General features: G+C 38.9%; 3 protein-coding genes across 4 annotated transcripts; 1 reads left to right on the forward strand and 2 right to left on the reverse strand.

Annotated features, from left to right (window-relative positions):
• Positions 1-80: 80 nt before the first annotated feature.
• LOC126596276 (phospholipase D zeta 1-like) lies at positions 81-7,848 on the reverse strand. Of its 2 annotated transcripts, XM_050262802.1 has the most exons (20): positions 7,376-7,848; positions 6,899-7,000; positions 6,651-6,760; positions 6,425-6,566; positions 6,088-6,258; positions 5,562-5,735; positions 4,867-5,109; positions 4,654-4,770; positions 4,336-4,475; positions 4,065-4,214; positions 3,701-3,857; positions 3,099-3,626; positions 2,594-2,704; positions 2,008-2,154; positions 1,730-1,927; positions 1,489-1,590; positions 1,051-1,182; positions 844-909; positions 642-703; positions 81-547 (listed from the first exon to the last, which is right to left on the reverse strand). In XM_050262802.1, exons 1-20 carry the CDS (start codon positions 7,598-7,600, stop codon positions 298-300), a joined length of 3,327 nt encoding a protein of 1,108 aa, XP_050118759.1. In that variant the 5' UTR covers positions 7,601-7,848; the 3' UTR covers positions 81-297. The 2 variants fall into 2 exon arrangements, with proteins under 2 accessions (XP_050118759.1, XP_050118760.1); XM_050262803.1 differs by lacking the exon at positions 7,376-7,848 and having other exon boundaries at positions 6,651-6,735; positions 6,899-7,002.
• Positions 7,849-8,890: 1,042 nt separating this feature from the next.
• LOC126596277 (60S ribosomal protein L19-2) lies at positions 8,891-10,747 on the reverse strand. The gene is made up of 5 exons (XM_050262805.1): positions 10,570-10,747; positions 9,825-9,947; positions 9,356-9,669; positions 9,191-9,237; positions 8,891-9,102 (listed from the first exon to the last, which is right to left on the reverse strand). The coding sequence occupies exons 1-5, from the start codon at positions 10,679-10,681 to the stop codon at positions 9,075-9,077; spliced, it is 624 nt and encodes a 207-aa protein (XP_050118762.1). The 5' UTR covers positions 10,682-10,747; the 3' UTR covers positions 8,891-9,074.
• Positions 10,748-11,511: 764 nt separating this feature from the next.
• Positions 11,512-12,742, forward strand: LOC126597635 (uncharacterized). Its single transcript, XM_050264442.1, has one exon. The coding sequence runs from the start codon at positions 11,619-11,621 to the stop codon at positions 12,561-12,563; it is 945 nt and encodes a 314-aa protein (XP_050120399.1). The 5' UTR covers positions 11,512-11,618; the 3' UTR covers positions 12,564-12,742.
• Positions 12,743-13,203: the final 461 nt, after the last annotated feature.

Below are 13,203 nucleotides of genomic sequence, written 5' to 3' on the forward strand. Positions count from 1 at the left end.
GCCAAGTATTTCAAATCATAAGACGAGAAACTGCGGAAACAAGCAGTATGTTAGCTCAATCAGTACAAAAGACGAGAAACTGCGGAAAGAATCAATTGATTTTATTAGACTTTTGTTCCTAACTACATTCTTTAAACAGTGACATATGCAGGGCTTCAGCCTTCTCCTCTTTTTCTATAACTTTAATCTACAAATTCGCCCGACAAATATTTTCCTTTCACAAAGCAATATGTGCACGTATCCAATGTTGGAGGGCGGCCCGAGATAGTAAAAGCTCGAATTACTTCAAAATGGTGTTCAATGAAATACTTGAGGAGACGCGTAATACTCACTTTCATTGAACACAGGTCGTAGATCTTCCTTCAACATGAAATCCAAAGGAAAAGAAACCAGATGGCCCTTCACAGATTCTAACCTCTCCATGGGTTCTGCCGTCTTCACATCCCCATTTTGATATGATTCTATCTTCTCGGGAGCAATTCCCAAGTCGATAGTTGTGTGCCCAATTTTCTCCTTCCAGAAGGCTATACTTTGCCTGAATGCAGCCCTGCGTGAAGTCACCCGTGGCCAGATGGAGCAAACAATTTGTTAGCAAGTGAGAAAATATAAGGGATTAGGAGGAAGACATAAGATGCATGTACCTGGAATGTATAAAATCGTTTGGTATGCAAGAAAACACATCTTGGTAGATTGTGGTATTTGTCTGTTAACAAAGAAACAAAAAAGCACATTGTTATTACTTGCAGATACAAAGCAATATATAACTTCAACAAAATTAAACTCCAATATATTAATTATTTATTCATCTGCTCGTCAAGATATTTTTCTCCTTGTTTTTTTCACCTTTGCAGTTGCCATCCAGATGTCCTTATAAGTTGAATCGACAATTGGGTCGATTATTTGATTCATCTGACAACACAATGAAAAACGTACAAAGACAATCAGACAAGTGACACAGGGTATCTTAAGATTCACAATATCATTATCGTTACAGCTGTGAATTAACGATGACGAAGAAGAAAAGAAGTGAACAAAACAAGATTTACTAACCTCTGTGGCACGAATACCGAGGTGTTCAGACCACAGTGACATGCGAAGACTCAATGAAAACTTTCCAGCCTTCCATGGCTTTCCTCCCATAAATGAATTAATCATCTCTTTATCTTCAATAAGTAGACCAATCTAAGATACAAAATAATGACGGTTAATGGAAGCAACCATGCATGTAGAAGAGGAGCACAAGAAAAGTCATGTTTACGCAACAGACGGTATATACTGAAATAGTACTACATTAACAATTCTGGGTTTATACGCTCAGTCAGCATTATGTTGCATTTTATTCAGAATAAATGCTTTAACAAGTCATTTTGTGCGCTTAGGCCATGCATAACTTCATAGCATAACAAACACACTCTGCATCTTTAAGGTTTAAAGCACCATCAAATGTATAATAAGATAATGCAGGAGAAACCAGAGCAGAAGAGATACCTCAGAATCTCTTGAACCAAGCAAACTCCTATCATTGATGTTAGCTGATCCAATTAGAGTTGTGCAATCATCGACAATCATAATTTTACTATGCACATAGATCTGCAGTGCCAATAATAATATAATGATGACGTATTCATGAGGTGGAAGCTATAAAATTTGACAAACATGTTACCAATATCTTTAGATGGGAAAGAGATGCATAGGCAGGCACAAAGTTACATTGATGATAGGGAAATACCTGACTACAGGCCAACGGACCGCCTTCAAAGAGTTTACCATAAGATCTAAGGCCATAGAAGGAAATATAATCATGCATCTTTGCACCAAGAATTTCATTAAGATTGTGCAATATTGAATTATGTCCTCTGCAAATGGTTCGATATTGCCAATGCATAACAGCTCTTACAGATGCTGCACCAGCATCATCCAGACCCCCCTGTTCAACCACAAAATCAGCACAAGGAATATATGGGCAGATATATACAATATGTTATGGACTTTGACAAGAATTGGAACCTGGAAGCCGGGTATAAGCGGTATCACAATTATAACTCTAAAAGGCTTTTTATCATTGTATGCTCGCATGATACGGCGAAATAATGCTTCTAAAACACGATTCCGTATAATTTCATCTCCTGAAAGACCTGATATGAAAAATTGGTTCTGGGAAGAAGTTGCAAAAAAGTAAAAGGATGTCAGAAAAATAGTTATCACCAAAGTCCCTTGCAGGATATCCAGAAAGATCAGAAAGCAGAAACTGCATAGTGCAAAAATGTATCCACAAAGAAAGGGGAGTTCTCAATATAGACTAAACGCTGACGAATGGACAAGAAATATCATACATGACTACTAGCAAATTCAACTCAAGCAGAATTTTTCTTTTTGAAATAAAAATCTCAAGCAGCAATAATGCTTGTCAAATTGTCGAGAAGGCTTAAAATACTCTTTATTTTGAGCATATACTTCCTGAAATATATGATATATCAGTAAGTCTAAATTATTACATAAGACATACTTACATAAGAACATTGAAATACATTAGGTATGGGTTTCGTTACTTTTGTATCATCGCAAAGTGAAGAAAAATGAGAAAGAAATTTACCTCAATGTAAATAAAGTGCTCTGATTTGTCGATAAGAGAGCAATAAGCATTGTGAATGCTCTCTTCAACTTGGCTTGTTCCTGCTGACCACTGACTGACGCTTCTAATAACCTAAAAGTGAGATGTTGTTAGGAACATGCAGGATGCAAGGTCCATTATCACAATCAAACAGTAAGAAAACAGAAACATTTACTACGCATTAAATGATTAAACCCTCTGACATTTCTGAATATCACCTCCTCCGGAGGTTTATAGAGTACACGTCCCCTTGGAAACTTAACTTTGATTAAAATTCTATAGTCCTTCTTTCCCCTGGTTCAATTCCTACAACATTGTTCTAAGCAGTAGGTTCTTCAAGGTTATTTAACTTGACACTTATGACAGATATATCACTACATAAATAACATCAAAATAGGAAGATGGGAAATAAGAAATTAGAAGCCAAATCAGAAATGACATTTGCAATAATATGGAATTTCAAAAAGACAAAGGAGTTTTGGTTCACCTGACATCGACACGAGCAACAAGGGCCAACTTGTCCCGATTCATCTGTGAAACCACCCTTGTTGCCCCGTTCTTGTGTTTCCCACCACTCTGGATCTTTCATGCCAGACTGTGCCACCCCGTCAGAAGCCATTTTTCCGTGTCGAGACAGAGAATCTAGGTCATCTACAAAGCCTCTCATTGGCGTATCAGGACCTACTGGTGGAATTTTTAACTTCCGGAAAGGGAAAGCAAGATTGTTGCTAACCCTGCTTGGCTGATCAAGGAGATCATGGGGAGAGTCCATCCCATTTAGTTTTGTGTGTTCATTTGGAGAATCCAGCCCATCAGCTTCTTGGGGTATAAGAAGTGGAATATCTTGACAGGATGATATCGACGAGAAGGAATCCGTCCTTTTATGCTCTTTGTGATTATTAGCGTTCTTACTTTCAATCTCCACCTCTTGGCTTCTTCCCATGTAATGAGGAATGACCATGTGGTGCTGCGGCATAAGTAGTGGAATTGCTTGTTCGTTTGGAGCCTTATTTCTCTGAAAGAATAAATACCAACTTAGCACATAACTTATTATAAATCAAAATCATACCATCCTAGCAGGATATCAACCTTTGCATAGTTCCAGCGCTGAACAAAATGTCTAGCCACATCACGGCAGGGTGGTCCCCAAAGGGCACAGTGAACGTCATGCCAAGGCATACGAGGATATTTTCCACGATCCAACTCATCTTTCATTGTATCCTCCCACGAATTTGGTTCAGATTCCCTGACAGGGTTATATTTCAAAAACCATATTTCACGACAATGAAATCATTTCAGAAAAGATCTAGAGCTAGGTAACATATGAATTTAAACCCTTAATAAAAGATACAAAGCAAAGAAAAATAAATATGTATAAATACAGATATCATGTTTCTGTCATTATCTGCAGATAGTTGTCAATGCATAATCCCAGAGTAGACAAGAAGCTCACCTTGGGTTGTAATAGTCTTTTCCAGGCCATATCGAAGGAGGGCAATCACCCACTTTATGCTCAGCAGTATCGTAACGACCAAAGCATAAATCCAATCCTCCAAGAAAGCAAATCTGATAATCAACAATGACAAGTTTTTCATGGTGGGACCTATATGTAACAAGTATTTAATATCAGAAGCAGAAAAAGATTACATGATAGGAGAGTTCCAAGAGACTTTCTGAATAAGTAATACAAAATCTACAAATTGATTTGCAAATACAGCGCGTACCATAAGTAAACACCACTTGAGAAGTGGTCAGGATAACGTAGTACCCTCACATTCTCGTGAATCCCGAGTAGTTTTCTCTTGCTATAAACACTGTTGATTTTCAGAGCAAGAGCTACCTCTTTATAGAGAAGAATGTATATCTGCAGACATGTTTCAGTGTCAAAAAATTAGAAATAACGTCTAAACCTTATTTCAAGGAACCGTGTTTAAGTCAATTCACAGTTGATGGACATGCAAAGAAATAGAGTTTGAAGTCAATTCATAGATGACGATCCTGTAAAGAATTAGAGTTAAAGATTGCTTGAAAGTAAGGTTCACCTGAACCCCTTCCTTAGCTTTTTCTTCCAGTAAAGAATCAAGTCTAGAAGAAGCATGAGCATGAAATGGACGCCGCAGGTACAGTTCTGGACACAGCCACCAGCCACAAATAAATATCTGCATGGTACTTTCATTCATCAAACAGAAGAAAAATGAAAAATGATACTTATGATATACATCTGAAAGGTACCCAGCAAACTGAGAAGAACATACCTCTGATTTTGCATCCTCAATTGCAGAAGCAATAGCTTCAAATGCTGACTGACCATCTATAAACCATTGAGCCTGACTGCCATCGTCAGTCAAGCCTCTCGGAGGTGCAAAAGAGCCAAAGCGGTGAGGATGACACCAGCCCTCTGGAGGCCTAAGTCCAGCATCATTGATTGAGGCAACCCAATCTTTTACTTTGGAACCACTCTTAACTCTCAAATTAATGCTCCGGCTTCCACAAGCCACCTTTTCAAGTTTAACGTTACTTATCAAAAGATTGTCTGGATATTCATTCATTAGGCAGATAGTGCCCGCAACAACAGACTACAAAATTGGGGGAAAGGTCTACTTGCAAACATAGAAATTTGTCAGCACCAGCAACTTGTGCATTTTATTTATAATTAACTAAGAACAATATTCTTACAGGGGTAAAGTTAGCAGTCCAAGTTCCTAGTTTATTTTTGAGTTTTTAACCATAACTCATATGGTTGCATTCTACTAGAGAATTCACATCCAAATGATAATAAACCATAATATATAGATTGCCCAGAGTAAAAGCAATATGCACGACCATCTGATAGAATCATTTATACACAGACCTAACTGGAATTTCAGGAAAGAAATCACAGGAACTGCAGTTTAACAAATCTGGAGCATCAGATATAACCCCAGGAAAAAAAAAGCCAACTAACACTGACCTTAAATGTATGCCGTAAAGGATTCCGCTCTTTTATTTCTTTTGCCAGTGATACCCGGCCATCCCCATTGCCATCTGAGGTTGGTAGTACATCAAATACTATTATATCTAAAGGTTGGGTATCAAAAGGATGCGCCAGCAAGGCCAAGAATCCTGGTTTTAATACAGCCCAAACCTGCACAGGATCAATTAGATGGTAATACGAAGATAACAAGTGAGAAACATACCTTAAATTAAAGACTTAAAAAGGATGAGGAGATTATGCATATGATATCTCTTAAGCTTGTATATCTGTTGTCTAAAAATAATAGAATCTTCTGTCATTTGATTCAAATCTACATTTGGACTCCTACCAACAAAAAACCTATATTTTGTCGAGTATCTAAGAAATCACAGGTCTCTGAGTTAATTAAACTTTCACAGACAGATTACTAATATGACTGGAGAGTTGACCACCATAACTTTGTCACCAATGTGCTCAAGTTACAAGTGAATATAAAAGATAACTTATCAAAAGGACTTCTTACCTTTTGCCAATTGTCATTACAGCAATTGAACCAACGACATGCACAACATTTCCTGGTAGTATCATCCTTCGGAATTTTCGGAAGATGCTTGACCATCACATAGTCTTCTTTTAGCTTAGGGCCATATTCTGGAGAAAATGATAACATAGAGACCTCCAGGAACTTGCAGACCTACAATACATAATTATTGAGGCTTAGCCATTTAATAAGCAAACTGAAAATAGCAGGCAGAGGACGTTCAAAAACCACCATTAATTATAGCTAATTTCAATTCCAAAACTAATTATTTAAATCGACACATGTGATTGACATTTAGAAAGAACAGCACCAAGCACACCTCTCGAGAGTTCACAATGTCCATGTTTCCTAGAAAGTGGTTTAGATACCCTTGCATTGCAACCTTAGATCTCTCCGAAATGGATTGCTCCCTACCCAGCGCTGGCCGGATGATTGGCAGAGCAGCGCTAGATGGAACATCTCTGAACAAAAGATGCAACTATAAGATTTATGACAGTAATTCCAGAAAAACGTACACAACAAATATAAATTTAACAAGTAGTGACCTGTTTTTAGCGCTTTCATCGTGCTGCAGGGGAACAGTCTCATCATCCTCATCATCTTGCACCACATCAGTGTGATCTCCTATTCCTAGATTTTGAAGCCATTCTTTAACCTTTAATATAATGTTGCAAACGAGATTAAATCCCAAACTTTCCGAAATAAGCAGTTAACTGCCAATTGCATACAAGAGTGAAAATGCAAACTGGCTTTCCGCTCACAAACTCAGACGATAAGATCAAAAAACACAGACCTGCTCTTGCTTCTCTTGAATTTCCTCAAAAAATGCACGCTTCTTCAATGCGAAATGCAAGAAGAATACATGTGATGGTTTCTTCACTAATCGCCACTTAAACTAAGGTTTAAAAGAAAATAAAAGCACATAATTAGTACATGATAATCTTAAACAGTAATCTACAAAGCTAGCAACTTCACAACTTGATATTGAAGCCAAAATTCGAAATGAGTGGACCCAATTAGGAAATAACACCTCAATTTTACAAAGTAAACAGAAATGCAATGATTCTAGAAGATTCTCTATAGTTAAAAGTTAACGACTTTCTCTTTACTTAACATCCTGATATCGGATTTTCTCTGCTCTTATCCAAATTTTCTCGGCATCCAAACACATAATTCAGATTGAAAACTGAAATTCAGAAACAGAGAATCAGGCAAAAGCGTGGAGAGAGAGAGAGAGAGAGAGAGAGCGAGAGAGATCGGAGTTGCGTGCCTGCTTGTATTGGAACTCGATGGTGTAAGAGAGAAGCACGGGGCTGATATCGCCGGCGTCGGGACGGGAGACGGAGACGATGGTGGCGCTGGGCAACTCGTCGAAAATCCGAGCGGGCTCGAAGGACGAGAGACGGCAGAGAAAGGAGGAGGGCGACATGGCCGACTCCGATCGCATTTGGAGGTAGCGGGATCCGCCCCCGGAGATTAACTGCTCCGATTCCATTTTCCGGTTTCGATCACTTGGAGATTGATCTGAAAAATTTGATCCACTTTTGTTGTAATTTGTTTGTTGCAGGATATAATTTGAATGATAAAACGAAAAGTAAAACAAAATAACGAGACGGAATTGGGGGGAGTCACCACTCGCCACAAGCAAACATGTAAAAAGAAACGAGTCTTTATTTCGGTCAAAAAAAGGAGGGAGGGAGTCGAATTCTCCTCAAAAGTGGAAACTTCGAGTTTTATTGGTTTATACGTGTGGAGTTGTGTGGGGAGTCGACTTTAAGAATCGGACAATAAGAAGCATGTTTTGTATACGCTTCCAACAATACCAACCAACTTATGACTATGTGTGCCATGTCCCATCTAATTTAATTGCCATCCATAGTTTATATCAAATTCAATTTGTGATTATCTTTTTACATTCTTTATATATGTAGAGTTCAATATCTATGTGACACGTTTAGAAGCGATTTAGAAATAATTGAAAGTACTTACAAATCATCAAAACCACCTCTATCTATATTGGGAATAGAACATTTTTCCTAATAAAACGCTTTTCATTTTATTATTCAAATTATATCCAAATTTCGAATATGCAAGTTATGTTACAAACTTCAAAGTACATGAGCAAAAGTGCTAAAAAGAGTACAAAACGAGCATGCTGGTTCATCGTGTGGCGTAATCTAATCTTATCCTTACCATGTAATTTATCAGATAACCCAAATCTTGTAATGATTTGGTTTGGGATTTATATCTAACAGTCCAAAATGAATTATAAAAGACTGGTTGGTCCAGATTGTTGGTCAAATTATTGGTGCTTACTAGAATGTTGTGCATGTTTCAGAAACAAATGTGGGAAATGCAGTCCTATCAATGTTCAACCTTTTTTAAGATATGGTCTGAGGCCAAGAAATGCACTTTCGTTTTCTAACTTTGGAATATCGGAATCAGCGGTAAAAATAGTTTAGAAATCGCAGGCGAATTTAACAAGGAACAAAAAGGGGAGTTATAGTGTAATCTCATAAAATTTGCTGAGTCTACCAAACAAAGCACAGAAACACACATTTTACCCCCCAACATTCAACCACAACATGGGCATCGATCCCTCCTTCCAGACAGCATCGACGCCGATGATGTCCGCCCCCCCTTCCTCGACTCACATGAGATGTCATTTGTATCTAGACCGCTTAATGTAACTAGAAAGAATGACATTTATTCTTTAGCCCGGAAAGAGGACCATTCTCAATCAAATTGCATTCTGAAAATTAGCAGACATACGCGTTGACTGATATATTCAACAAAGTTACCAACACTGCATTCAACATATAAGAAAATGTACTACTCGATCTCAAAAGGTTTAACGGTTTCTTTAGAGTAGCTCACAAAATAAAACTTCTGTATATAAATAAAACTTAACAGCAATAATGTCTAGACTTCTGGTTCTTCAGTGCTCGGAGTAAAGGTCCCGTCGCTACTCACTTCTTTGCCTTCTTCGCACCTCCCCTGCAGAAACGAACAGAAATGTTTCATTTCATGATCCTTGTGTCCAACAAATGTATAAGCGTTAACACAAGATTTCAAGTAAACTTACTCAGACTGTTGGGGTGCGGCTGCGGGTGCTGCCTTCTCTACAGGTCCCTGCAACATCCAGACACAGAAATAAAAATTAATGTCCAAAAACGTGTGTTACAAACTATCAGCATGAATTCAGCACAAAAAAGGGCAATCAAAAGATTTTCTTAATGTCTAAGCTTGCCTGTGCCAATCGTTCTTCACGGCGAGCATGCTTCCTCTCTCTGCTAGCCTTGTTCTTCGCACGCTTGGCCTCAAACTGGTCAGCTAGAGTCTTTTCTCTTGCCTTCTCGGCCTTTGACTTGTGTATGCTCTCCATCAACACACGCTTGTTCTTGAAGACATTACCTTTCACCTTCATGTACATGTCATGGTACATGTGCTTGTCAATTTTCTTGGACTCTCGGTACTTACGGAGCAAGCGCCTCAATACTCGCATCCTCCTCATCCAGAGGATTTTGGTGGGCAGCCTTGCCTCCCTGGTACCCTTGCGCTTACCTGGAAAATTTAAAAGAACGCGTCATATCCTTTACAATGTCCTTCCTAGTAACAGTATGGGAAAAAGAAACCTAACTGAACTAAGATGGTTTGCAGAAAGAAATATGACCATCATATGACAAAAAAATTGCTGAATCAATTGAAGAATAACATACCATAACCAGAGTGACGACCCTTCCTCTTGGCCTCCTTCATTCTCCGAGCACGAGAACGGGAGTGGATCTTTGTTGGTTTCCTGATGATAAACCCATCCTTAACCAATTTCCTGATGTTTTGCCCTGAAAATCGGTTATTATTATCATCAATCACATCAAAGTCTATAACAAACCCAGAGGCAAAAGAAACCAGTGCGGAGAAATGGAGAAATGGAAAAAACTAAGATGTATAAAGCACTACTTCGGTTGTGTATACAATGGTGATAAAAGTGCAATCACAAATATAGCGGAACTATTGCAGCCGGGACTTTAACTTATCAATTAATCTCATAAAGTGCAGTGCTTTCGGAACATTACAGGAAGATATTATCAAACAATCAGATTTTAACTGTGAGAAGGCGGACCGCAACGCAAACTTTTTCGACAAATAACACGGAAGCACATTGGATGGTCTTAATCGATCATTTCAAAAATCGACGATATGCAGTATACACTCGAATCATTTCTCTTGCTAAACTAAATCAATTAGTTATACTAATCAATTGGGTAAATTAATCAACTCAACACCGTTTTTATAACATAAATACTCTCCTATTAAACCCAATCGAAATCAACTCGGTGCAACAATCCAAATTCGAACAAATCGTATTCCAAAATGTCCAGATCCAAACCCAAGAAATAAGCAAAAAACCTCGAATTGAAACGAATTGGAAGAAACCCTAAAAATGAAAAGAGGGGTACATACTGGAATTGGCCATGGAGATCTCGCTGACCTCATTGGGGTCGAGCCAGACCTTTCCTTGGCCGCACTTGAGGACGCTGGCGGAAAGCCGCTTCTGGAGCTTCAGCGACACCATTGCTGCTACCTCTAGGGTTTTACGGGAAAGAGGAGAGTTGGAGGCTGTATCGGAGGTCGGGGATGAGTATATAAGGCTAGGGTTTTAAGCGGCTGAGTTAGTGAGTTGTTTACGATTTTGGAAATGTGGGCTACCATCGACCCAAAGCTACTTTCCCTAAAGCCCAATATATTGGCCCCAGTTCTTTGAGCCCATTAGCCCACATAGTAAAGGTTCGGGTAAACCGTAATTTTGGTCGGTGTGTGTACTCACTTTTTTTTTTTTTTTGGAAAGTGTTTACTCACTTTGCCTTGCAAAAAGATCATCATGCACTAAATTTTTACGGAATGATAAGAGATAAATTACATTTCGAGGAGTCCATAATGATTTGATGAAGTGAAAACGACAAATCCCTTTTTTAATGTAAATTACTTTTATTTTATTCAATGTATCTAAGCAACAATTTTAATTTTCGACACTCTTTTGTATATCTTTAGCATTTCGGATGCCAACGAATACCTTTAATTTTTCTTGATTCGAACCACCTATGTCGAGCCATTACTTATGCCCTTTTATCATGATTCAACAACAAATGCTCACTTTCGTTTCATGCTCACTATGATTCTTTTATAAGCTAATTTTTGTTTACTCTACATTCTTCTTATTCCAGTTCTATGTATATAAACATGCTATTAGTATATCTAATTTTTTTTTTTTATAAATTTCAAATAGAAATGAAGAAACTAGGGAATCAGAAATGTAAAGCCATCTCGAGTCGTAAAGAGCCAACATTAGTTTCATACTATGTTTTAGTCTATTTTAAAAAGAGAAATGCTAAGAGAACTCTCTTAAATGTATGCTTGTATACCACTTCATGTTTTTGACATGATATTTTACAATATTTATACGTTAAATTGTGAAATAACAAAAAATTCATAAAAAATCACTTTTAAAAGAGATGTTAACATTTCTTTTTCAGAGACCCAATCTATTGTTCGGGCTTTTGTCATCAAACCCAATCCAAGTTGGATGCAATTTACTCAATCGAGAAATCCATCGCCGACGTCAAAATTGTACCGTAGCCACCCGCCAAGGAATAACACCTGGCCGTTCACAGCTGTCGCCAATTTCTTCTACTCTTCCTCAAGTTCCCATCGTTTCCCTTTTACCGTCCTTATTTTCCCGCACTTTCCCGGAAATTTTCCCAACCAAAATTCACACCCTTTTAGACTCCAAAATTCCCAACCGATTCCGCCAAATTCACTTTACCCACAAATCGAAGTCATCGGCGATGGATATCTCTCTTCTATACGACACCGTTACAGTCGCCACCACCGCCCAGGGCCTAGGGTTCGCCAAGTTCCTAATTCGTCGCCATGACCTCACCTCCAACAATCAAATCTCCATCACCGACACTCATCCCGATCAGCCTTCGCCTTCCAATGGAGTCCCCCAGATCTACGCCGTTATTTTTTCCTTCAACGCTGTCGCTCCGCCGCGTGCCCGGCCCAACTCTACCAGAACCGCAACCCGAACCCTCCTCCGCAAAAAACGCCGCACCAGACGGAGACCTTCGAGCGGCGACGATTCTAACGACGGAGGCGAGGAAGACGGCGGGTTTTTCGGCGGCGATGGTCCGTTTTTCAACGGAGGATGGGGAGGCAGTGGAGGTGGCGGCGGCGGGGGTTGGAATTTCGATAGGTTTGGAGGGAATAGTTGGGATGAGCCCTCGTCGTCTTCGCCGTCCGATCCGGCGTTCGATTTCGTCTACGAGGTGATGTGTTGGATTGCGCTTTCGAATTGCGTGCACTTCGCATTCAAGAGGGTGATTCGAATATTGGCGGATGGGTTGGGAGACGCCCACAGGGAGAAGGTGCCCATGAGATTGACTTCGGTATGCTGATTTGGTACCGTTTCGTTCTCAATGCTTAATGTATGGATTGGGGAAAGAATTCGGTTCTAATTTATGCGTTTAGTTTGGTTTTCCTCGATGCTCGAATTTGTATATATTGTACATATATTGCCATTGGTGTTATGAATAGGTGGTCTGATTCTGTTAATAATTAATTTTCCTTTGAATAAGATCTCTGCTCGAAATTCATGATTGTGTAAGTATGAGTTAATGCTAACTTTTAGGAATATGAAATGAAGTTCTGTGTTCGAAATAGGCGGAAACATACTGACTGGTACAATGTCAGAGGATTGGGACATAGATTACGCAGATTTTCTCGAAAAAACATTGATTCATTGTAGGCATTTCAAAATGTGAGTTTTTAGAGTAAGATATTGATGTTTAGACCTTCATCCCGAGGTGGAGCTTAGAAGCATACTGGGGTTGTATAATGCCAGAGGATTGTGATGATAAGTTATGCAGATTTTCTTGGAAAGTATTGAGGGTAAGCACTTCAAAGTGTGACTTTTTAGGGTAAAAAGCTGATGTTTAGAGCTTTAGACCCCTATCCAGAGGCGGAGATAGAACAAGTTGCCGTGCTTATGGTAAACTTAGGTCCAGTCCTGGTGATGCTTTTGTCTAGGTTTTTGTT

The sequence above is a fragment of the Malus sylvestris genome, chromosome 13 (genome assembly GCF_916048215.2).
Source record: "Malus sylvestris chromosome 13, drMalSylv7.2, whole genome shotgun sequence".
In the NCBI taxonomy this organism is placed as follows: domain Eukaryota; kingdom Viridiplantae; phylum Streptophyta; class Magnoliopsida; order Rosales; family Rosaceae; genus Malus; species Malus sylvestris.